General features: G+C 41.2%; 2 protein-coding genes across 13 annotated transcripts in view; both read left to right on the top strand.

Moving 5' to 3' along the window:
• Positions 1-22,064, top strand: part of mef2aa (myocyte enhancer factor 2aa) — a 72,691-nt gene extending 50,627 nt beyond the window's left edge. For 3 of the 10 annotated variants that reach the window (XM_084364046.1, XM_084364044.1, XM_084364047.1), the window contains exons 4-11: positions 4,230-4,364; positions 6,127-6,349; positions 8,218-8,277; positions 13,885-14,069; positions 16,246-16,269; positions 17,768-17,897; positions 18,060-18,183; positions 18,396-22,064. In XM_084364046.1, coding sequence (XP_084220172.1) covers positions 4,230-4,364; positions 6,127-6,349; positions 8,218-8,277; positions 13,885-14,069; positions 16,246-16,269; positions 17,768-17,897; positions 18,060-18,183; positions 18,396-18,732 — 1,218 coding nt within the window. In that variant the 3' untranslated portion in view covers positions 18,733-22,064. Of the gene's footprint in view, positions 1-4,030; positions 4,163-4,229; positions 4,365-6,126; positions 6,350-8,217; positions 8,278-13,884; positions 14,070-16,245; positions 16,270-17,767; positions 17,898-18,059; positions 18,184-18,395 lie in introns of all 10 variants that reach the window. The other 7 variants (XM_084364048.1, XM_084364050.1, XM_084364052.1 and 4 more) reach the window with 7 other exon arrangements.
• A 1,411-nt stretch (positions 22,065-23,475) lies between these two features.
• mctp2a (multiple C2 domains, transmembrane 2a) overlaps positions 23,476-26,062 on the top strand; it is a 35,315-nt gene continuing 32,728 nt past the window's right edge. Inside the window, exon 1 of one of the 3 annotated variants that reach the window (XM_084363271.1) lies at positions 23,476-23,518. In XM_084363271.1, coding sequence (XP_084219397.1) covers positions 23,498-23,518 — 21 coding nt within the window. In that variant the 5' untranslated portion in view covers positions 23,476-23,497. Of the gene's footprint in view, positions 23,519-23,540; positions 23,614-25,381; positions 25,414-26,062 lie in introns of those variants that run through there. The other 2 variants (XM_084363272.1, XM_084363273.1) reach the window with 2 other exon arrangements.

The raw sequence follows: 26,062 nt of genomic DNA on the forward strand, positions 1-26,062 counted from the left end.
TTCAGTTTTTGCAATAAAAAATGAGAATATAATGCTTAAAAGTAAACATGCGACCAAGGACCGAGCAGAATGTAGGCATGATGAACTGTATAAAAAAAATGAGTTTTTAAGATTACTTAGTGGGCGGAAATACATCGATTTCAAATCAAAGTGGTATGCAAGGTTGCTCTTCGCTGCAAACGAAGCCCTCTGTACTGTACATGCACCGCAAATCTGGAGAGGGAATCGCTGTGCTCAATGTTCCCCATGGTTACAGCAAGGTTAGCAGTGGAGACGACAAACGAGTGTTTTCTTCAGCATAAGGAAGCTTCCTCCAATGGAAAACGTTTTTTCAAGAGAAGTCCAAGTACCACACAAGGGAAATGCTGGACGCTCACACACAGATGCGCGCACAGACAATAGTGGCCAGTTGGTTTGACGTCAGCCACTCAGAGTCTCATTTTTATCTGAGGAGCCAAATTTCTATCAATACAGGTTTGGACTGCTGTGAGAAAATAGCAGCTGGCCTTGTTCCCACTCATCTTTGTGAGCCTCTCAGGGCCTTGTGAATAGATTACACAAGTTCCCTTGTCTATACGCTCTGCGGCCCCCCTCTCCGGCAACAAACATCCCCTATCCATCTTTCATCAGAAATGCTACTGAAAATCCCATCCTCAGCTGTATTCACGTCCAGCCAGCTTCACTTTTGAACCCCACAGCTTGTTTCGACGACATTTCGGAGGCATTCTGAAGCCGCCTTTGTCAAACTATTCATAAAAAGAAGTTATTCTTTCTTTTTTGCCTCCTGATTGTCTGGCAAGTTTCCCCTTTTCTAGGTCAGAGCGCTGTAGTGTCGGGAGCAGTCCGCAGCGTCGACATGTAAGAGCAAAGTTGATCTGGGGTCGGGTGGCCTTCAGGGCTCCATGTGGTCCCTTCTACGGCCATGTCTCTGCGCGGCTGGCTCTGATTGGCCAGCATGGGGAGCCAGGTCTTGACAGGTGTTTGGAAGAGGGACACCTGTTTGGCCATGTGCTGATTTAGTGATCCATTTAGTAGGAGCTGTGGGCAGCGTCTGTGGGACACCCGAAACATGCCAAGTCATTTAACAAAGAATTACAGCCATGCTTTCCAAGCCCTTCAATGTGATATGCATTTAGAACGCCACAGGGATAAGAAACTCTTGTATATAGAGCACCTTAAATGCATCTTTATGAAGATAACATGTATAGAGCTGCAATGATTAATCAATTAGTTGTAAAGTATTCAATTAATGGCCAACTATTTTGATTATTGATTTATCAATTTGAGTAAGATCTATTATGCTTTTTTGATGTTTTCATTTCCTTTAGTGTTTTCTATATGTTTCTGTGCATGTAAGAGATCTTGAATGTTCAAAAGGTCAAAGTCCGTACCGACAGATTAAAACGCTGCTCCTGAAAGGCCTCGTCGATAGTCCCGCCTTTAATTCCCTGACTTCATGACATCACACTATGTCACCATGTCACAAATTTTCGTAATTTAAGCAGCTAGTTTGGCACCTAAGAATTTTTATTTAGCACAGCTGCTCTGTTGTTGTAAGTGGTGCTGGGTCAGGCGTGTGTGAGCTGACCAATCAGAGCAGACTGGGTATTCTGGAGGGGGGCCTTAAAGAGACAGGAGCTAAAACAGAGAGGGGAAATACAGTGCTGCAGCACTGGACAGTGTGAGAAAACTGATGTGTTTTTTAAGCACTAAAGCATGTAAAGCTATTCTAGATGAACCCCTTAATAACATAATGAACTTGAAAATGAACATAATTTGTCTCCTTTAAGAAAAAAGTTAAAATGATCTGATTCCATTTCTATAAAAGTGAATATTTTTTCCCTTTATTTGCCTGTCTTTGACAATAATCTTGGTGTTTTGGACAAAACACAATTTTTAGACCGAACAACTAGTACGTTGATCGAGAAAATTATCAACAGATAAGTCAATAATGAAAATATATACATTAGTTGCAGTCCTGTATCGTTGTGATTCACGTCATGTATCACGGTACAGATCTGTGCTGCCTGCCCTTGTCTGCTGCTATCTGGTTCCCGCTCACCCACTGTGCTGCTGCAACCCCTCCCTAAATGGCTTGGGCCAGTGGGTGCGGCGTGCTGAATTTTGGCCAGGCTTGTTGTGAAAGTAGAGCAGCCCTGCCCATCTCGCACAGCCGTGCCCGACCAGTCCGACCAAACTATTCCCATAATGAGCAGGTTGGAGCTTAAAATTTGCAGGTTGAGATCAGATCTTTGGCTCGCTGGTAGAGAAAGTGCATAGTTTTAACCCCAGTAAACACAGGCCTTTCAGGACCCTAACTAAAGAGGGTTCATTCAGTAAACAGGAAATGAACCAGCAAGGCGTTTTCTTAGAATGAGAAGAATGCCTCTGCTCTGTACCACACCAAACAGTAATGCATCTGTGGTACAGTGCTAGCCATTCATTATCCAGAGGACTCTCTCTCTCTCTTACTCTCCTCTGGGCATTGTGGACACTTAGGTCTGAAGAGATGTTGGTGCTTTTCTGAACTTCCTTATTTCTGTCTCGGCGTACACAGTCACATCTCTGCCTGTACGATGTACATTAACATTGTTCTTGCGCGGCTAAAAATGCACAAACCTCAGAACATGTATGCGTGCGAGTGCATTGAGATGGAGCGAGCGGTAATCTGGTTTTAACGAGCAATAATATTATGCAGGCGTCTCATAAAGAGCCATGGCACAGGTTTTTAGGAAATGTAACTTACACTGAGGTTGTGGTGAGCAGCGCTGGGTTAGCCGCATTGTCTAAACGCACTGTCACATTGCTGTCAGAGGATGTAGCAGCTGTAGAAAATACCCCCCCCCCCACACATAACACACACAAACACAAAAGTCACACACTCTCACACCCAACACAACACTCAGACATATGCACCGCACACACTCCTACTCGAAGACTTTCTGTTTCTCTCTCACGTACACACACACATTTTCCACTTTGTTGGGTGACGAAGACCAGAAACACAGAGTAAGGTCTCATTAGTGTGTGTAGGTTTCTCTCCTCCACCTCGCACTCTGACCCCTGCATCCACAGGAGTCAGCGACCTTCCTGTAGACACGAGGCCTCCGAGGCGGCCCACAGACAGGGCAGGGCGGCTGCTGTGGACCTGCAGCAGCCTGATAGAGGAACCTTGAGAGCCACACATAAATCATGTTTTGATGTACGCTGCCTTGATATCACAAGCTGTCACATGCTGTCAGCGAGTCTTGTTAACACTGCTATTCAGAGCTGTAATGAGGAGCAGAGAACAGCCTGTATGAAAGTGAGCAAAGGAGCACGGCGTTGCGTTTATTTGTTTAGCTTTTTTCCCCCTGAAGTTAGAATAGGCTCTTTATAACACCACAACACACTGTCCTATGTACTTAAGAGCTCTTTGCTTTTACAATAATTGCTCAATTTCATGCTCAAATAAGCATCTTTGACCACATTTGATAATCCATTTTATTCCCCACATGCATTAACTTTGATAAGATCCCACGAGTGACAACCATACTGAATTACAGACTGGGACGGTCTTAAAGTGCTCCGCTGTACTATCGTCTTAGGCAGTGGTTTCTTCCAGCTGGGTGGCTTATGATAACTGAAATATAATGAAAAATGCAAACACACACTTGCTGCAAGAGAAGGAGGAACAGAGAGGGATGGAGGCAGGGAGGGAGGGAGGTCGAGGAGGAGACGGAAAGAGGGGAAAAGGGAGGAGGAGGACAATATTTTGTTTCTCTGAACACTTGAAGGGTGAAAGGATATAGAGTGACATTTCAGTTTCCCCTTGGTCCAGAGCCATGTGTCGAACTCCAGATTAACCTAGCATTGGTGCAGCAGCTGTTCATGTTGTGCCGCAATAAAAGAAACAATTTGAAGGAGAAACATTCAGTAGCTGATGATTTTTTTGTACATTTGTTTCATATTTCTCTGCTATAAAAGTAGCAAAAAACACAGAGCCACATCTTGTATTCTGTTTCTTTTCAACTGTGCAATTTCATTTCAGAAATTGAGAAACAAAGGCCATAATGACTGTGCTAGTCCTGATCCCGATGACTGTTTTGGGCACAGCCCCCTCATGGACGACCATTTCGGCAAACTAAGCGAAGAGAGTGATTTAATGTACAAGCGCTGTGGTGTAAGTACTTCCTTTGTCCCCTGCTGTTTTGTGTTGATTCCTGTCTTTATGTTGATGTTCACTACAGGCGCTAAACAAGAAAGAACACAGAGGTTGTGATAGCCCGGACCCTGATGCCTCATATGTCCTCACTCCTCACACAGAAGAAAAGTATAAAAAAATTAATGAGGAGTTTGATAATATGATGAGAAATCATAAAATCGTAAGTACTGTAAATGCAACATCTTTGCTTGGCTTTGTGGCACAAAAGGATTTTCACTCTTTTTTTCATTTAACTTTTTCCTCTTTTTGTTACCCCCCCCTCCTCCAGAACCTCTGTCAACTTCTTTCAGATCTACTCTAGCTTAAGATTAATGCCCCCTCCCCCCCCCTTCACTGGGCGTGCATTTGTTTCTTATGTTGATTTGTTCGGCAACTGATATTTTGGCACACCCTGATAAGATCACATTTCATGTGAACAGGTGAAATGTTGCATGCTTCTGCTGGAAAGATTACACCCTAGTATCATGGTCATGTTATCATAACTCGAACAGCAGTCGCTATTTAAACACATCAGGAATGTACAGTAAATACTCACGTAGCGTGAGTGTTTATCATAAACTTCTGCAGGTTCTGAGATTTAAGGTTTTACATCTCAAACCTGATTTTCATCTCGTAATATAACAAATAAAAAAGACTTCACAGTTCTTTGATAATGCAATGTTTATCATTTCTCCTTTCAGATCTTCCTATTATGTCTCTCTCAGTGCAGCCTACTATAAAATATCTCATACTCCAGCAGTAAAGTGTTCCCACAGCACACTAACACTACACTATCATTTAGCATCTTCCCTCTCCTTCATCACGTACCACACTGGCTCACCCTCTAAAACGCCACAAATCTTTTGTGATCTTATCATGCGTGACAATATTAGAATTATGCAAGAACATAGTGCTTACTAAGCAGTCGTTCTCTCTATGTTCCTGACATGAAGAGCATCACTTTGCCATTAACAAACTAATGATAACAGCCGACCGGCTCACTGGATAATGCTATGATGAAACGTTCTCACTGCCACCTGTCATTCTCACTTACGCTTTGCGCAGTCAGCACTTTGTAGGTAAATGCAAGTGAGTCACGATTCTTGTCGTTGTGAGTCCCCGCATTCCCGTCTCTGCAGTGCCGAGAGACACATTACACGGCAGTGTTTCAGAAAGAAAAAGTACATCTGTAGTGCTGACTGCTGCAATGCCAAAGTGATCACCTGAATGCATGTTTTTGGATTTTGTGTTTTCTGTGTTTTCTGTGTGTTTCGGTAGCACTGAAGATATGTGTGTATTCTGTATGTATGATGTTAATGAGAATAAACGTTTTGGATGGTTATATGATGTCACTCAATCAGCCTCAGTTGATCAATGTCGGGCAGAAATGTTTCTTAAAATATTCTGTTATAAAGCAACTGCTGAGTTTAAAATGCACTTGCATCTTACTTTTTTGCAGTTCTTTAGTGTGCCCTCTGCCTGATTATTTTGTGAATTTATTAATGTATTAAAGGGACAAAATACATATTTTTCCTCTACTGCTGTTTGTCCATCTAGTTTGTTTTGATGTGAGTTGCTGAGTTTTGGAGATGTCAGCCGTAGCCATGTCTGTCTTTTCTCCAATAAAACGGAAATTTTCATAAATTTAGTTTTTTGGGGCCTTGAACACCACAAACCAAGTGCCATCTAATTCCATTATATTCGAGAGAAAGCAGACATCTCCACGGACAATATCTCTGAAACTCAACAATTACATGGCTAAATAGTACAACAGCTAAAAGGAAAAATATGTATTTTTGTTTTGGGATGAACTGTCCCTTTAAAAAAAGACAAAAAACTCCAGGGTCGCTCTCTGTTAATGATGCCATGACAACCATCAGACCATGGATTCAGAGTGTGTTTGTGTGTAAATATCTCTGTGTGTGTTTGTCTCCCTCTTGTAGCCCACAGCATTGCCTCAGCAGAACTTCTCCATGCATGTGGCCGTGCCTGTGTCCAATCCTAATGCCATGTACCAGCCAGGAGGGACTCTGGGTAGCCAGGCCCTGGCAGCAGCCACAGCCTCCCTGAGTGACAGTGGGATGCTGTCCCCTCCACAGGCCTCTCTGCACAGGAATGTGGGCTCGAGTGGAGGCCCCCAGAGGCCCACCAGTGCAGGCAGTGCAGGTTAGTGGACAAGAACCCATGTCAGTTGATCAAAGTGTTCTGAGGATGATCCAAATCACTCAGAGCAGGTTTCACAAAAGCTCTTTTGACTAGAAGTTGAATGTGATTATAGCGTCTTTCAAATTATTGTGATGTAACATATTATGCTCACTTTCATGGTTTTATTTTAGTTTTATACTAGAATAGGTTTACATGCTGTAATGCTCAAAAAACACCTCAGTTTCCTCATACTGCGCAGTGAGTGCGGCAGCACTGTATTCCCCATCTGCCTGAGATGCTCCTTTTTAGCTCCTGTCTCTTTAATGCCCAGTCTGCTCTGATTGGTCGGCTCACACATGCCTGAGCCAGCACAGCTCACCGTGTCTCGGGTCAGCTTCGTCATGTTTTCAGCTTCCAGATAGCTTCACTTCTACAGTGAATATATGCATAAATTATGCAAATGTGTAACATGGTGACGTACTGTGTCACAAAGTCACACAATTATGTGTTGGACTACTGACAAGGTGTTTCAGGCACTTCAGGAGCAGTGTTTTCTGTGCGAGAGGAGCTCCTGTTGGACCGGACCGGACTTTTTCATTTTCAAGACCTTTTACATGCACAAGAACACTGAAAGAAAGGAAACAGTTCTGGTGAAAACTGATGGTGGTCACCCAGGAAGTCATTAGCTTAGCTTAGCATTAAATCTAGAAGAAGGGGAGGGGCAGCTAGCTTGGTTCTCTCCAATGCTAAGAAGAGAGTTAGCCTTAACAGAAATGTGAAAATGATAAATTATATATTTTGAGAGTCTCCTGCTGTACTTCTTACAACAGTTAATCAGTGCGCCCTGCATCTCTTTCCCCTACACCACACCCAAAAAAAGCACAATGCTTCAGCTAGGCTAGCTGTTTCCTTTGCTTCCACTCTTTATGCTGAGCTAGGCTAAAGTGGTAAACTACTCATTTAAGGTAACTTCAGGGTTTTCTCGTGATGTTTCTAATACAGATAGAGTTTCAACCTTGTTTTCAAGATGCCGTTGGATGCACTGCTCCTAAAGTCAAGCAGTCATGTCATACTGACACCTATTAACTGGTGTTTGTTTGATATATTTTTCCCACAGTCTTAAATTCTTATCTTCACACCTTTTACTGTATCAGCATTGTGAAAAAATGAAGTCATTCTACGCTAGTACTTGTGTGGCTGGTGTGACTCAGTCAGTCCAGATGGCTTTTGCAAGATTCAGCTCCATCGCATACGATGGAGGTACATGCAACAAGGTGTGAAAATGTCTCATTCAATTTTGACCACATATCAGAATTGGCTGACACCTTCCCATCTGCAGGAGGTTTACTTAGTGGTTGTTTATGACGATATCTCCTGTTTCGTGATTATCAGCTGCAAGATCTCTATTGTATCTTTTTTTCTGATTCATGTTGGACCAACATATTTCAACAAAAGCTGAAAAAAACATCCAGGCGCATGTGGCATATTAGCATCGTGTGCTTTCATTTAAGTGCGTCTCTTGAAAGCGTCTGCTTGGCTGAGTGTTCATAATATTATTAAGAGAGGCTCCCAAAGATACCTGATTTCAGGAAATAAATAACTGCATGTTGGAGGTGTGTCCTCATAGTGGAATGCTGCATTCACTCTCTCCAACTTTATGAACATAGCAAACACCATGCTGAACACAGCTTGATGTTGCTGTCTTTGGTCATATATTGAAAATTTCCCCACTGCGAGGACACTGGTGGGAGCACATGCCTCCCTCTTCGTGTGCTGCTGAAGATAGATCTACATGACATTTCATGTCTGGTCTGGCATCTCCATCACATCTCTGCTAGCTTGCAGAAGGATGCAGATGGTTAATCATATCACTCTGTGCATCTCATTAGGTGGCATGCTGGATACCACAGACCTTTCAGTGCCAAGTGGTGTGGGCTCCAGCCCAGCGGGTAAGTCCTCCCGGAGAGATTCATTAGCTCTCTGTAGCTCTGCCCAATAGGCCTCCTGCTTAGCACGCGAGCTGGATAGTTGCGTATCCATCTGTGATTGGTTGAAGACGGTTGTCTCTATCATTGACTGCAAGTGCCTTTCCCCTATATTCTCACTGCATGCAAAGGAAATACATGTGTTGCTCCTCTCAACACAGGAAATGTATGATATGCTTGTATAATGCATGTTTGGGAGATGGGAGGTGGCTCAGCAGCATTCACTCAGCGTTGTGTTTGTGCTTGAAACCAACCTGGGTAACCAGGCGAGGCAATTAGCTGTCCAAATGACTTTGGCAGGTAAATAAACGCAGCGTTTCCTTTAAACGTGTCACCTCGATGTAGCCCTCCCTCCTCCTGTTTCCTTTCCCTCTATTGACAGGTGCATCTGTTTTCACCCTGCCACTCTGACAGCCCTTATAAGGCTGGAGAGGGTCTGTAAGATGCCTAGACCAGCATAACCCTGTAGGTATTCGGGCCATGACATCCCACTAAGTCCTCAGTACACAATGACCGGACAGCCTGTCATGGCTGCAATGTGCTGTCTGAGAGGCGGAGGCAGGTGGAGTTTAACTCTTTCCTTATTGCTCCATATAGTATTTAAGACGAGATGCAGTATGGTGTTACGAACTGCTAATGACAGGTAATTTTCATAGCTTGTGGCAGACCATAAGGACATGCTTACAATGGGATATTTAGTTAAGTATTAATTAGAATATATAGAGACCACCTCGGATTGGTTTACAGGCAGCATTTAAGAGAGAGTTTTAAGTTTGGGGTGTGGTACCGGGTTCGGGGTAAGAGTTAGGATCCTGTGCCAGGGGGCGTCAGCGTCTTGGCACAGTGTGAGCATGCTGCAGCTGTTGTTTGTACCAAGTGTGTAGAACAGCAGAGGCTACAGGGAGGAGAAACCTCTCCAGGCCTGCTGTCAGATGACCATTCCTGACATAGCTCTGATTTTTCACAAGTAGCAGCTATGACCACAGCAGAGGCCTTTCAAAGCGGCCAGATGGAAGATGTGTCGTGTGATATCTTCACTCCTGCTCGATGGCGTCACTGCAGGGAGAAGATTATGTGCTTTTTTACGTAGAAATAAGGAGAATTTCTGGGTCACTCGGTGAGATTTGAAGGATTTACTTATTGCCTGATTGTGATGATGTCGCAGTGAACATTTGTAGAAGGATTTTTCTAGCAAACAAGTGTTTATTGATAAGCCATATTTTCTTGTCCTTGTCCAGCCTTTTGATCAGATAACGGCTCTACAGCTATTACACGTTCACACTAAGCATCTCTTTAAGTCTCATTTGATACAGTTACTCCACTCTGAAGTTCTATAATAGATCTTTTCTCTTTACAACTCGTACAATTACACCTAATTACAAGCTCTTTTCCTTGACTGGTGTCAACTGGTGAGTGTTAAAGGGTAACCACCAATTTTACACATTAAAGTGAGTTTACAGGTCTTGGGGAGTACTACTGCATATGTGAAAAAAGGTACTTTAAAGCCTGTTGTGGCTCCAGAGGAAGCTGCATGTAGTCTCATAAATTGCCTCCAGTGACGTCACTCAGAGGCTAAGTTGCATTGTGGGTAATGAAGGCACCTGGATTTGGTCTCCAACAACACTGTTGGACTGGAAGTTTAAACACAAATGATCAAAATCGATGCAGCAGAACCAGAAATACTTATATAACCTTTTTTATTCCATGCATTCTTCTTCCTTTCCAAAACCTGGTGCCAGATTTCATGCAGCTTCCTCTGGAGACACATAATTTATACTACTTTTTATCACATATGCAGTAGTACTCCACAAAACCTGTAAACACACTTTAATGTGTAAAATTGGTGGCGTTACCCTTTAAGAATGAAAGTTGTGTTGAAGAACAGCAAAAGATTAAAGAGTGTACTCTCTCTTATGCAATATGTCTGCAAGCTGTACCCATCCTTAAATTACTATTGGAGCATATCAAGCTCAAACTACAAAGCTCGTTTGTATGTTCAGCAGATCATACCAGGAAATTGAATAAATTGTACTCGTTACAACAAGTTTGTGTTCTTGTAAAAAAGTTATTTTCTTTTATTGTAGTGTTTGATCTCTGATGTATTCAGAGGTGGAGGATGATGATGAATGACACCCATGCTGTACAGATAAAACTAAAATGTGAAGAGTGGACGGAAAGAACATATCATTTACCTGGTTTCCATCTGCCTTTAGTTTTAACAAATCACTGTCTGCACATCCTGCCTGCACTCAGTTTTATGAGACACAACAATAGGAGTGTGCATGGCATCTATTATTAGAAAACTGTTTTTGGAGGCCTTGATTCTCATCTTTCTTCTCATTCATCAAGACATTTTGCCTGAGCCTGACGCACGTGGGCTGCTGGGCACAATAAGTCACTGTGTTTTCTTTCCCTGAACTTAAAATGAAAACTGAATATTTCAGCTGTAAACACAAGGCCTTATGTAATGCCCCTTCCCAGACCGTGTTAATAATTCAGGACAATGAACTGAAACCAAACAGCTTTCAACATGCAAAGGTTTTCAGCCAGAGAGGATTTATTGGCACAACCAATTTAAGAAGTCTGAATATGGAATGAGGGCAGACACCAGAAAAGCCCACTGAAGTGTCTGGGCCTTTACTCGAGGCTGATACCTTGGCTCAAAATGAACTTTGTGGTCTAAATATTTCTTCAGACATGTGTTCCCTCGTTGGCAATTATTTGAAAGAAGTGTGGGATTTTCTCATCATCAGACTTCTGAAGTCATAATCAGAGGCGCGTTTTCAAAGATATGCAAGTCAGGTGGGTTAATCCAAGTCTAAATTAGCACGGACTGTCTGTCTTTGCCCTGTGATGCACTGGCAATGTGTCCAGTGTGTCATCACCATTATCAGGTCAGCATATGTTATGGTATAAAAGTGGGCAAAGAAAATGAAATGTTAATAGATACAGCGTGACGACAGTCCTGTTTATAATGCAAAGTGAGCACCATTTATGTTGTGACATTACAACAACAGCAACAGCTTTACACAATGAAATTCAGTGGTTTAATGCTGCATGAGCATTAGAGTGGCACAGGCTTTAGATATATCTAGTCTCTGAGAACGATTTCAAAATTGTCAGTTATTCTTGGCTCTATTAGTAGTTTAATTTTGATTAAAAAATTTCTTCACAACACAGCAGAGATGAGGAGAAAAAAAAATCCCCTTTGCCAATTAATGTCAGGCTTATAACCTCATTTGAAGGTTTACACACATATATATGTAAAATATGTAATTTATTTGTCATTATACAACACAGGGTTGCGTAATGAAATGAAAGTCTGTTCCTTAAAGCAACATTATGTTGAAATTTTGTGCGATGTGGCGCCCCCCACAGTTTGTGAGTGCAACACCACAGTCGTAAATACAAATCCCTGGTCTGTAACGTAATGTAGGTGCTAACTCCAAACAAAACTCATGGCGTCATAACAATGTTATGTGTTGCAAACTTGCATGTTGACGTAAACATGTATGTAACCCTGTGATCCTACCCTCTCACTGAAGTTACAAGACACCGTAGCATCAAAACTATTTTGAAGCTTTTATTTTAAGGTGAAAAAGTTCCAAAGTGTTGCTTTAATCCTACACAAACAGATCACACATAGTTATTTTGTTATAATTGATGTTTTTTTATGGTTTTGTATATGTGTTGCAGGAACAACTTAGATAACAAACTAACTCCATGCTAACATTTCATAGCAGAAAAAGTCTATCAGCAATAACACCTGCGTTACATTGAGGTTTACCAGTTGGAGGCTATTTTGCACGCCAGCTTACTGATGTGTGAGATACACATCGCAATGCAGCCATCTTTGATGTTGTTAGTTAACACCTGTGTTTCCCCCGCTAACAAGTCAAAATGGCTGTTGAAAAGGCCGTAATGTTGTCACCTCCCATGTCTTGTTTTCCTCGACAACAGCTTTCACAGCTCAGTGATTGTAATCAGAAAGCTCCTCAAATGCCATTTTGCCCACCGTTCTTTCACATGAAAACTCTATTTGCACTAACGTCTCATTCCCACTCAATGAAATCTTCACTGCTTTTAATCAGATCTATTTTTAGGGCCTTGGACATTTACTCTGCTAATTCTGTAAACACTGTTTTTACTTGCAGCAGCCAAGTCTCGTATGATCAAAGCCAGGGCTGATGCCGATCTCAGCTTGTATATACTGTTGATTCAGCTGCGTGATACTATTGTCGGCATCATAACTGTTTATTTGACCGTGAATTGTTGCTGTCCTTATCTGTAGTCGGAGGGGCTATTGTTCCATTATGTTCCTACGCAAGAGCCTACTCATTGTGCGCACACTTTGTGTTTCACTGGGATACACTGAACACAATGGAGAAGTCAGCAACTTGTTGAAGTGTTACTGATCTGTTGATGCAGTGCGAGATACAATTCATTCTGTCTTCCCGTTGTTTTCAGGATTTCAACATGTATATATTGTAATGGTATATTTTTTCACTTCGACTCACATGGAGTAAGTTCAATTTAAAATACGAGCGCGCTTGAAATATTGCTTTTGTTTGGTTATTCTTTTCATAGCAGTTCATGGCTTCATTTTTATTAAAGGGGATATGTGTGGAATCTGCACAATCCCACTGCAGACCTTGATCAGATGAGTCATACCGTATCTTGAAATTGAAAAAAAGTACTGTAGGTTGACAAAACCATGAAGAATTCATCTTTTTCTGTATTTTTAAAATGCAGCAGTTACCAGAATATTGGGTGAAGACGTACAGTAGTCGTTTCTGACTCTGTGGTTTTGCTTCAGAATGAATTGTTGCATATTTTTAGGGTGCTTAACATATTACAGTCTACTATACAATAGGATACAGTATCTTACAGCTTTGGTATGAATCTATGCACTGTTGCACACTGTTACTGCAAGTCTTTAACACCCCTATGTGACTCCCTGGAAAGTATTTATCTTATTACATTTAAGTAATGTGTCCCACACCCAATGATAATAATCACCCCTTGCATGGGATAGTTGTCCAGCGATGGAGTGAGGGGTGAGGAGGATGGGAGTTCCTATAATAACTTGGTGGTAGCTCATACTCACTTATCGAGAAAAAGGAAATGACTAATGACCAGGCACATCAAGGTGTGAACGTTGAGGGGAGAGTCTAACACTTTGCTGTTGTTTGTGGGCACAGTGTAAAACAACAACATCTTTTATTGTTTTTTATTCAACTGTAATGGCTTCAGCTATTCCTTTTAAGCAGTCACAGTACATTTGTCAGTGAACTGCTCCTCATCCCAAGCTGCAAAGAATTGACTTTGATCTAATCATTCACAATAAAAATAAAAGGCTCATCAATTTTGAAATGGACATTTTATTTTTGTAAATGTGCAGGATAATTATCCGAGTCTATTAAAACTTCCCAGAGGGTTGGAAACACTTAACGCTGCGTGCGGCGGCAGGAAAACAACGCTGTGCGAGAGGTTTTGCTTGATGACTGCGAGTGTTGTCAGTCACAGTCCGTGGTTTGATGATGTGTTTCTTGTCGCTGTGTACCTCTGCAGGGAACGGTTTTGTTAACCCAAGGGGCTCTCCGGGCGTCCTCAGCACACCCAGCGGCAATGGCCTGGGTAAAGTCATGCCCACCAAGTCTCCACCACCCCCTGGAGGGAACATGGGAATGGGAAGCCGCAAGCCAGACCTAAGGGTTGTTATCCCTCCATCTAGCAAAGGGATGATGCCCCCGCTGGTGAGTACAGAGCACACCACTGCACACGAGCATCAGCAGCTCGAGTATCTCTGCTGCAGGGCACACCAGACCTTTGTTCGGTCTTTTAATCTAGACTTTAATAGCAGAAAGTGGTGTTTGTCACATTTTTTTTAATGTTATCACATCGATGTAGCGTGTCATGCTAGTGAGGTCGTCACCTCACCAAAGACTATCTGCCAAGTGGGACTTACTCACATCTGAGCAGCGTTCAAAACGTGGGCCGAGCCAAGAATCTGCAGCCCAGGTGTCATAACTCTCACTCAGTTATTCCAATTTAAATTAGAGGCATTCTCTAATTATAATGATGAAGATGCAGTTGCTCTGACCACAATGAACACCTGAGGCTAAACTACACTCCCCTGGTCATAAATCAACATTCAGGAAAAAGTATAAGTGGGAGATATTGAGACACCGGCCAGCCAATTTCCAACTTTGCGTGTTGCTGGTGTTGTCAGCAACAGGAGCCACTCCAGGAAAATGATTGTGTTTGGTAAATAAACCTCGGGTTACTGTGGGTGCTCCTCCTTTTTCTGCGCCACAGCTAGCCTGGAGCGCAGCGTTAAACAACTGTGTGTTACCATGTTGGCATGTGGAATCAGCAGAGCAGGACGGGTTGTGTTGTAAGAGGTCTGAAACAGGTTAGGCAACGGCTGGAGGAAGATTCTGTTCTGTCTGAGCCAACGGAGCGTTTTAGATGGAGGCTGTGGAGGGTGCTGGCTGTGGCAGGTCTGCAGACAGCCTGTCATTAGGCCATAATGGTATTAAATTAATCACATCTCAGTGTGACAGAGTGTAGATGAAGACTTAATCAGGGGCCCAGGGTGTGAGCCAGATAATATCTTGTCGCCCTTGTCGTGTCTTCCTGCCGCTATTGATTGAGTGTGGGTATTAAGACAGGCCCGGCCCGGTCACAGTATGTCCCACAGCACAGAAAAGATGGAAGATCGGGGCTTCTGGTTCCTCTTTCAGCACAGGGAGGATTTGAAATGCATAATACTATAAGGTCAGCGAAGAAACGTCAAATCTAATTTCTGATGATTAAGAGATGATTGCAGCATCCCAATCAGAATCAGATGAGTGCTGGTCAACATCCAGAATGCTTCTGCAGCCTAAATGGACTCTCTGTTCTTCACTTCACTGACTTTTGTCCAGGATCTGACGCATTTACAAGATGTCGACTTTATAGCCCAACAAACTCCACTGTTGGTAGAACATGGCCACATACCCAAAAGTCCTACTTGAGTGAAAGAAAAGATTGTGTTAAAATGGTACAGTAAAATGTTAAAAGTGAAAGTCAACCATACGAATAGTACATGAGAAAAAGTCTTAAAGTATCTGATATTAAAGGTGCAATGTGTAGTTTTTGGAGATTCAATCAGAAGAGAAAAATCCTAATGGGCGAGCTTGTTTATGAATTCATGGAAATATTTTAAATAAATATTCCTGAGTTTGGGCTATTACGTTATTATATCACTTTTGTGAGTTCTAATTGACTTTTCAAAACTACATAGTGCACCTTTAAATGAACTTAAGTATCAAAAGTACAAGTTAAATTGAAAATACACATGTATTTACATGTACAGTACGTGCTGTATATACTGTATACTGTGGGCTGACATATAATCGGCTTGGCCGGTATATTCAGCATTTTTCTGACTATCAGAATCATTATTTTTCCAAATCAAAATAAATTTAATTCATTAAAAATGCTCTACTTTGGCTCTGTTACGGCGAGTAACTGGTCACTAAAGTTATCAAATAAATGTCGTGGAGTAAAAGTAACAAAAAACAAAACAAAAAAACAACTCAAGTAAAATACTGTACAAGTGCCTCAAAACTGTACTTAAGAATAGTACTTGAGTAAAGTACTTGGTTAAATTCTATCACTGCACATACTTGAACTGACAGTAAAGACATATTACCCAGATGCCTGTGCTTTGGACCGTGTAGTTCATGAGTAGAACAACAGGCACTAGATATAAAACGAGTGTGATTTTTACGACGCCCGCAGAAGTCTTCCACACTTCTGTCGTCCTTATTGTTCCCTTTGCCGTAAAATCGAGATAGCTGGCACCATTTTTCCAGAGCGATTTACAGTCACTCTGCTTCTTAACTCTGTAACTCTGCCTCTCTTCTTCTCTTCTGTTGAGGGCAGTCGGAGGAGGAGGAAATGGATTTGGTGAGTTCTGACAAAATGCCTGGGCAAATGGCTGAAATGTGCTTCCGGTAATCACACATGCTAGAGTAAAGACAGTGCTGAAACCGGAGATTGGCTCTCAGAACTGCCAGCAACAATAAATGAAAAAAAAAAAAAAAAAATTGTTTTGTCACTGCATGTTTTTGGGTTTGGCCTGTGAAAATTGCCTCAGCCTGTTAAATTGGCTCCTCCATTTCCAACACGTCAATGTTAGTCATACACCACCAGGAATGACAGAGACGAACGGTGGAAGATAAGCTCAAATTCATGTTATTTGTTTAACCATTATTGGTTTAAGAATGACAAAAGTGTTTATTGGGCAAAAACATAAATAATTGATATTTTTTCAAAAGGAAGAGAAGATTACATCATCTCAAATGACATCATTCTGTGAGATACTTGGGTTTGGTGAAGTCATCTGGCTGCAGAGTGTTGGAACAATACAGGGAAGCCATCAACTAGATCATGATGCAATGCTGCTTCAAACGTAACCGCTGGCAGCTGTTTGTTACATTATATTCTGATGATTTGTTTTCGTATTGTTCTAAACCGTGTCTGCATTTGATTAGCGTAGCCGGGAGTGTGTGCGTTCGGAGCTCACAGCGTAGTTTGCTGCATGACCACACCGTGCTGTGTAGGTGTGTTTGTGTGGACTGCATGGCAGTCACCGCACTAAAAACCACTGGAGCTTTCCTGTACGTCACTCTGGGAATTAGAAATGTGTCACTCGTATTATCCTTTTGCACCCTCTCCATTAAAGGTTGTTTATTTGATTATAAAACTAATCACTGCGCTCACTTTGGTTTGTTGCACACTGGATGTGTAGGCAGTAGATGCTGCTGACGGGGCCTCGCCGTTCCTCACCTGCACCGTCACTGTGCCTGTGTTCTTTTTCATGTCTAACAAAGTAAAACTCACGAAACAGATTGGAGTACATCTGATTAATAATTTGCTGTGCCTGAAGCTGCATGTCAGTTCTTGTGATTTCTGCACTGACTACAACTGTCAGTTGTCCACTTAAAAATGGTGCCGGAAATAAATTATTTATTGTGATTACCGAAACTATTTTAAGCGTATAGTAACCATTTCTAATGTGGGATAAGTATCTGCAGTTTGTTGTGTACACACACATATATATATTTGATGACTATATCTGGACTAATATCAGAAAATCCATCACTAATTGAATGCTGTTTTCTGTCTTATTTTATTTATTTGTCAAAAGATACAGTCAGTAGTGAACAGGAGAGCAGAATATTGACTGCAATGAAGCGACACTACCACCTGGTGGCAGCTTTTATTATTAAATCTAATTTCCTGATAATCAAAGCATGTGTAGTAAATGGCAACTTAGAAATAATAAATAAATTGAAGCATCTAAAATTAAATATGTTAAATAATGAGTAATACACACGTGTAGGCGGATTAGTGCTTTATTTGGCGCTTATGCATTTTCCGTGTTGTTTTGTGTATTTTGCAGAACACTCAGAGGATAAGCAGCTCCCAGTCCACCCAGCCGCTGGCCACTCCAGTAGTGTCTGTCACCACCCCCAGCTTACCCCCACAGGGCCTGGTCTACTCAGGCATGCCCACCTCCTACAACCCTGCTGGTGAGTCTGGCCTCGCTCTCCCCTCGGACTGAAAACAAGCGCCTCAGCCGTGACTGTTTGTACTACACGCTGTTGGTTCCTGCTCTTTTCTCAGTGGCGCACGGTGTTGTAGCTGAAATGTGAGTGAGTTCTCACTGTGTGTGGCTGCTTTTGTTTTCACAGAGTTCTCCCTGAGCAGTGCAGAGATCTCTTCCCTACAGGGCTTCAGCTCTCCTGGGCTCGCACTGGGCTCCATGTCGGCATGGCAACAGCATCAACTAGGCCAGGCAGCTCTTAATTCTTTGGTGTGAGTAACACACTTCCAAACAAAGGCACACTCTCCAGACGCCCTCGCATAAAAGCAACACCCACTGTGCTCTGCGATATCATGCTGAATCACACATCTACATATTCCCGTTTTCTTTCTTCTTCTTTTTTTTTTCACATTGTTGCACCTCACATTTGTCGTCTCATTTTTTAAGACTGAACACAAAAATGTCACGCTTATCTTCCCCGCAGTGGTGGAGGTCACCTACCTCAGGGCTCCAACCTCTCAATCAACACCAGCCAGAGCATAAACATCAAGTCGGAGCCCAATTCGCCGCCGCGGGAGCGTGTCACACCCTCCGGCTTCCCCCCTCAGCAGCTGCAGCAAGGGTCCAGCCGACAGGAAGTTCTGGGACGTTCACCTGCCGACAGCCTCAGCTCCTCCTGTAGCTCGTATGACGGCAGCGATCGCGAGGACCACCGGCCAGACTTCCACTCCCCGCTGGGACTGGGCAGACCCCCCGCCGGCTCCGAGGAGAGGGAGAGCCCTTCGGTCAAGCGCTTGCGCATGGACACATGGGTGACATAAAGAGCCCGCGTCAGGCCTCCAGTCACCAGCCAGTCAGAGAGAGGGGGAGGGGTTAGACATGGAGATAACAGAAAGAGCAAGGGTCCTTAGAGCTATCATTATGATACTATTATTCAACTCCATTTCAATTTGTAAGAATGAGTGGAAAATGTTTTTAAGACGTGTCAGGACATATCTAAAGTAAAATTCTCAAACTGATACAGTAAGATTTCAAAAATCTCAGTTAGCTGGACTGAATTATGTGCACAAGCAGATGGTATCAGGTACTCGGTGCAATTCAGATGACGTTTGCAGAAGAGAGAAATTGTTAAAGAATAGGCGGTAGATTATTGTAGTCACTGGTCTAGTCAGACACTTACATGTAGTTGCTGTATTGCTGTTGTGCTCGCAAGTTGCAAACAATCAGAGAGAGTTGTGTCGCTTTTCAGGCTGAGGACCCGTACATACGATGTTCACCGCGAGAACGATCTTTTAAAATCATGCTGTAACCATACAAGACCTTTTATCTCGAGTGGCCTCTTCTAATTTAATCGATCCAGTCCATCGGGAGATACACGGAGTCAATTGATAAGAATTTTGACCACACAGTAAATAAACTGCAGCAGCTGAGACTACTTTAGTGAATACACGAAACAATACTGTTGGAGCTAAACACAAAATAGCAACAGAATTTATCGCAATAATGACATACTATTCATTTTATAATTTAAAAGAGTAGGATATATAAATGTGCAATTAAGATAATGCGAACCTGTCCAGTTGAACTGGTGAGAAAATCAACGTGTTCACATTTGTGCAACAGTTCATCAGTAATATAAGCCAAAGCTGTTCTTTTGTGTTGTTTTGTACAGTTGCTACGGTTTCCTAACAATTCACTCAAAGGCACCATCTCTTTCAGTCATAGTTTTATTTTTTATTGTGCTGTATTGGTCATGTAAAAGCAGATCTTGAATCGATATCTAAAGCCATGAACATTTGCCGTTCTGTTTGTATAATTGAAAATTTGAGCCAAACATTTTTCTTTTCTGTTGTGTAAATAACGACTTTAATATATATCGCCGGGGTGTGAGTACATGCTGAATGTACTGTACGACCACCGTTTTCAAGAAAAGTATATTTTTGTGGATTACAGCCAAGTTTACAAGAGTAGACCCTTAAAAAGTAGATCATTCACTGGTCGATATTTGCTATTTTGTTCCTTTTACTGTAATCTCTTCTAAATTGAACATAACCTCCCGTGTGTTTTAGTTCCAGGTGGTCAATTTGTTTTTTTTCTCTCTTTATTAGTGGTGACTGTTTGTCCTGAAGACATTGTAACAACAATGCTGTGAGGTTGAAGTTCCACTAATATCACATTTGTGAAGGATGATCACAAGGCTATGGGAAATGGGGTTTCTGCCCTCCTATTGTTAGCTTGTGTTAGTTGTATACCAGCAGCTGCTGAATACACTGCCAACATTCAAACCCAAGGTCCCAGCCCCACACTGAAAAAATAATCTATTGTTACTGCATGTAGCACGACTGAAAGACATGCCATCTCTCAAGCCCTTTCCACTATCCTGTTATTGGTTCGTAGGATTCAAGGAGAAGACAAAAATGTGGTCAAAGCGGCTGCTGTCCTTCATGCAGAACTGATCATGCCTGTGCCCGTATGTGGTTGTAAATATCGCAGTCTACTTGAAATGTCATGTACAAAAATACTCATGTGTTTCCTTAATTGGACCCAGAAATTGTATCTTATATCAACGCCCTATTACTAGTAAGAGTGCTCTAGGTGTAGGAACCTTAGGAACCAGAAAAGTGAAAAACCTGAAGGCGATGAAGTCACGTACGCGGAAGGTGCAGACGCCTGCGCTATCACACCGTGCGGAGGCAGAAGGCGAAAAGAAAAAGGGGGGCTGTGACTTGTTTTCTTCTCCATCATCACAGAAGCAAAATAAATTACAGCAGCTAATTCATAAAAAAAAACCACCAACAACGAAAATGTCATTGACTTCAATCTCACTGCTGGATTGCACACATTTGTATGAGAAGTTTGCTGTACGAGAGAAAGGTATCACTCTGCATTCGCCGTGACATGCCGTAGCTGCGTGTGTTTCTGAGGGTTTCTGTTTTCTTGCCGCCCCATCGTCAGCTCCATGGTATTTCTCAGTATATAATAATCTATGCAGCTTCAGCCCCTAATGATGTCACTACAGGTCACATTTAGTCCACGAAGCATGAGGGAGAAGAGCATCTGAGAGTCGACTGTTAGCCTCTTATCCTGAAGTGCCACAGCTGGAGGTTGCTGGACTACAAGTCACATATAATATATTTTATGAAATGATTAATTTGGATACCCCCGGGGCAGTCTCTTCATGTTCATATACATTGGTAGACATACTTTACATAATGTATAGTAATCCATAATGTAATCCAGTCGAACGCAGCTGGTGAAAATAGCAATAATAAATGACTACAACAAAAATAGTCTGCCTGTCTGTCTTGGCAGCACCACCTCGTAGTTGAGCACACACTTTAGCACTTGATAACATATCAGGGAATTTTGTAGTTTCTCTATCTACAGTATATGCACAGTTAGGAAATGCCTTATCCCAAAGAAAATTTTAAAAACCACTTTTCTTCTATTTTCTCTCGGTTAAAAAAAAAATACAACACAGATATCACTCAAAGCTGACCAGACCTGCCTCTTCTCAGAGAAGACTCACGCAGCAAAAAAATGCGCGGTGAATGCACTGTGATACACTTCCGCTCGTTTTGGTCTTTGTTCCAAATTGTGCACAACTGATGAATGTGAAAGGAAAGAGTAATCAAGGAACCTTTGTAGAGGACTTTCTTCACTTTGCTGTGTAAGAGTACACTGCTTTGCTTCATGGCTTTTATAAACAGAACTATGTGTTTGGTAAGTGTTTGTAGTTGATAGTTCACTTAACTAAAGAAGCTGTTTTCGGTTTGAGCGCTCAGACCGTTTGGCGGCACAAGCTGGACTTTGTTGCCAATAATGAAATTATTTGTTTTCAAAAATCGAAAGAGATTTTAAGTTAATCTACATTTTATTTCCCTTGAATGTGTTATTTTATTTTCATCATACGATAAATATTCAAGTGAACTTTTTATTAAACAATTAAGATACTATGCTAGATATTGTTGTACAAAATTTGTATTCTTCACAAAAGTACAAATATTGGCTTTTAATGTGTAATTTAGGTTATCTCTCTTATTCTGTATAAAATGAAGTAAACAACTCTTACATAGAATTTGTTCTCCTGTGAAGTCCCAAACAGTAGAAACTGTCAACTTTATTAAACACCTCAGTGTATGCTCAATCTCAACTCGATGTCCATTCATCTTTGAACTCTGACTAGAAAATGCATTTTATTGACTGCATGCCTCAGCTCGTACACCGAGGCCGCTGTCGTTGTCTGTCACACATTGTATTTCACTGACTTTATGGAAGAAGATTGTCTGGTCTACTCAACCAGTAAGTACATTTACTCAAGTACAATTTTCAGGTACTTTACTTGAGTATTTCCATTTTCTGCATCTTTATACTTCCACACTTCTACATTTTGGAGGCAATTATTGTATTTCTACTCCACTACATTTATTTGATAATTTTAGTTACTAGTTACTTTGCAGATTGCGTGCTGTATCAAAGCCAACATAGGGCATTTTTAAATTGATTTTATTGGCCGTAAGAAAAAAAAACCCACTCATCTTTATAATTAAAAAAAATGCTAAATATCTGACATGATAATTGAACAACCACTCTGTAAACAATATACACATACATGTAAATATAGGGATAATTTACATCTATTTGTACCTTTCATACTTTAAAATAAATAAACTAATACATTTTATATTAGATGCTTTTATACTTTTACTCAAGTAGTATTCAAGTGTGACTTTTATTTTGACCAAAGTTTTACAACACTGTACTCTTCAATCAAATCACCAGATTTCAAAGTGTTATTTAATAATGAGTGCTGCCCAATTTACAGTTTGGATTTCCTTTGTGTTGGATTAATTTCTTCATGCTGTGTTGCAGCCAGTGGTTGGAGAAGTTATCAGATCCCTTACTTAATAAAAAGTAATAATAATACATTTAATGACAAGCTAAAGTCCTGCATGCAAAGTCTAACTTAAGTAAGCATACAGTAAGTATTACTAAAATAAAACATAAGAGTTTTATATTATGGGTATAATATTCATAGGTCATATTGTTGGATTTTTATGCTATTAGATTAGCATGTAAGCAACTTTTTAATGTTGATTAATGAGAAATTTTTAACTGCTTTATAGTTGGGCCCTGGCATCTATAACAATGTGGAATATTTTATGAACTGAGCAAATGTTTTGGATGAAAAATCAGTAATTAGAAGTCAGACAAATGAACAATATTCCCCCTGTAAAAATATAGTGTACTAAAGATATAAACCATAGTGAAATGAAAATCCTTAAGAGAATTACCTGAAGATTGTTGCCTGCTTATCTGCAGTGTTTGAGTAAATGTACTTAGTTACTTTCCACCACTGGTGACAGTAGCATACATGTGTGTAGTATTAATTTGTTTATCTATTTGAGTTTTTTTTAGCTTAATTTTGGACAGCACATGATATGTGAATGTGTGTTTCACGGGTGATTTAGAGATCTTTCTCTTTCACAACAGTATTGAGGGCGCCCTCATGTAGTTCCACACTCTCACCAGCAGGAGGCACTGTAACACAATACATTACACAGTTTCTGTGGGGCCTGTTGATACATGTCGGAAGCTGAGGTGAAGGTAAGTTGGTGAATCAGGTCACAACAACATTTTGAACGTGAGCTATATGCCAACAACGGTTCCTAGCTAACTGACCGTCGACGACTGAACCTGTTGTGAGTAAATGTCATGAAATATCTATAATAGAGACACAAATTTCAGTAATATTAATATACAGTAGTAAAATATGCCTTGTTATAAAAGGTAAGAAATACCATTAGGTGAGACTGACTCCTTTGAAAAGGAGAATAATTTTACTTTTCACTCCATTTATCTGGAGTGACTTATAGTTTGTTAATTTTTATACAGTGGGGTTTTACATGACATCCCAAAACATTCAGTGTCTCATAAGACATGACGCATTACTTTGTAACATACAAAAAAGTTAAAACTTTAACTTCAACTTTTACTTAAAGCAAAAGTAGCCTACTTACTGTTGTTTGCTTAAGTTGAAATTTTAATGCTTAACTTGGTTTTGTTAAGCTTGTATATGAAATCATGAATGAACCAAATTTGAATTGACTTGCAGTGAGACGAACAAGGCTTTCAGGTCAGATGTGTATTTGACAACCTCCATCTTTCATGTTTTTTTAGTGTGAAGTCTTGCATGTGCATCACTCACTATATTTGTCCCCAAGTGCATGTTCTTGGCTTCCCGTCCATCAGACCAGCTGTGCTGCAAGCTGGAACAGGTCCAGTGTGCATGTGTAGAGTAACCAAGCAGGGTTTTGGGCTGTTTGAGTTGTGTGAGAAGAAGGGCGACAGGCCACCTGCCATAGGGGCTTGCCCTGTTCGGATCCCCCAGCCCTGCCTTTCAACTGGGAGCCAAGTTAGGGTTCTTTCATGTGGGCCTGATCTCCTTAAGACATCAGCAAATATTGAACAAGACTGAGTCCAGACTCAAACACATCTGTTGTCATATAGTCTCCACTGTTCGGCACAGAGAAGGAGAGAGAGTGAACACCAGTGGGTCTGTCGCATTGGCTTGTATGTGTGGACAGAAAGCTATAGTTTATACTTTGCAAACACAAATGCTCACTTTTGACGAGCTTAGGCTAAACCATGTTCCACTGTAAACAAATATGGGGCTGTGTGAAAGAAATGGAGTTTGGTATGACAAGGCAGCCACCGAGTGCCAGATCCGCACTGAAGATCGGGGATGAGACAAGATGAAGAGATAGCCAACATTTCATATGCCTCAGTCATGTTGTGGAATCCATCAGCAGTATTTTGGGACTGTTTTGGACAGATAAGAAGGACAGTTGTAATGTAGAATTAGGCTAGATTATGGCATTAAGTATATTCTTCAAACACTTGGACCTATAAGTGAACGCATACTAGAGGAAGTGTAATGCATGCGAGTCTTAAAAGAGACAAATAGCCTCACAAATGTAAATAGACAGTCAAATATTCAAATAAACAATAAGCAGACTGGCAGGCAGGCAATAAACAGCCTGTCCAACCTGCTGTACTGTGAGCCGCTGATTCATCATCGTTTCAGTGATTCAGTGTGCGTTTAATCTCCCTCCACGGTGTCTTTATATGCTCGATACTCAAAGATTTTTTTCTTTACACACACCTAAAGTTATACTGTATGTGGAGTCACCGGGACAAAAACTTGGGTAGGTCCCAACACATGACTGTGGCATTCTCACAGTCGTTGAAACTCATCTTGTCAGACTGGTACGGCAAGTTTCACCCAGTTTGGCATGATCTCCACCAATCACTTCTCTTCAAAGTTGTCTTCAAGAAGCAGGGGAGTACACTAAGTACTTGTTAGTGTTGCTTGGTACACTTTTTTTTTCGTCATAGTTAGGATGGTTGAGCTGCCTCTCTGGACATTTACTGCTGCTCTCGGTAGAGACTGATTCAGTGCGTGGCTTTGTCAAGCTGTTCGGAAAACTTTGACCAGACAGGTAAAGTATGATGTTTTCTTTGTATATATTATAGTACTTGAATAATCCTTGAAATAAGGCCATGTAAAATCATTTTATTCCGAAATGTTTGTGAGACATTAGGCCATACCACTGATGTTAAGATATTTCTTATCTTTGGTTTAGCTGATCCGCATGTAGTTCAGCATTGTTTATGTTTTAAAACAGAAGTCAAGACAGTTTGGACTGTTGGTTGGGCATATGTTACTTTGGATTCTTGAAGATTGTGAAGAGCAAATCTGACATTTTAAAGACTAAATGATTAATCGATTACTCAAAGATTAACCGAGGTCTGTATTTACCAGCGCAGTCGTTCTTTCACCAAGGCCAGACCTTGTAGACAGAGAGAGATCGTCATTGCAGCCACAGTGGTGACACATTCTTTCAAGCAGTGGTTTTCAAACTTCTTCAGGTCGAGGACCCCTGAACGGACACAAAGTAAACCGTAGACCCACTTTTGATAATATTTTGTCCCAAAGTCCCCCATCTGATGAGAATTTTTGGATGTTTTATTACAGAAAGTGTATAAAACACACAACCCAAATGTTCATACATGGTGTTGTTGTGTAACTAATGAAAGAAATTATAGTTAAAACACATTTTTCCACTTTTTGCTGGGCCCCTGAAACCC

The sequence above is a fragment of the Pagrus pagrus genome (genome assembly GCF_965226575.1).
Source record: "Pagrus pagrus genome assembly, chromosome: 10".
Classification (NCBI taxonomy): domain Eukaryota; kingdom Metazoa; phylum Chordata; class Actinopteri; order Spariformes; family Sparidae; genus Pagrus; species Pagrus pagrus.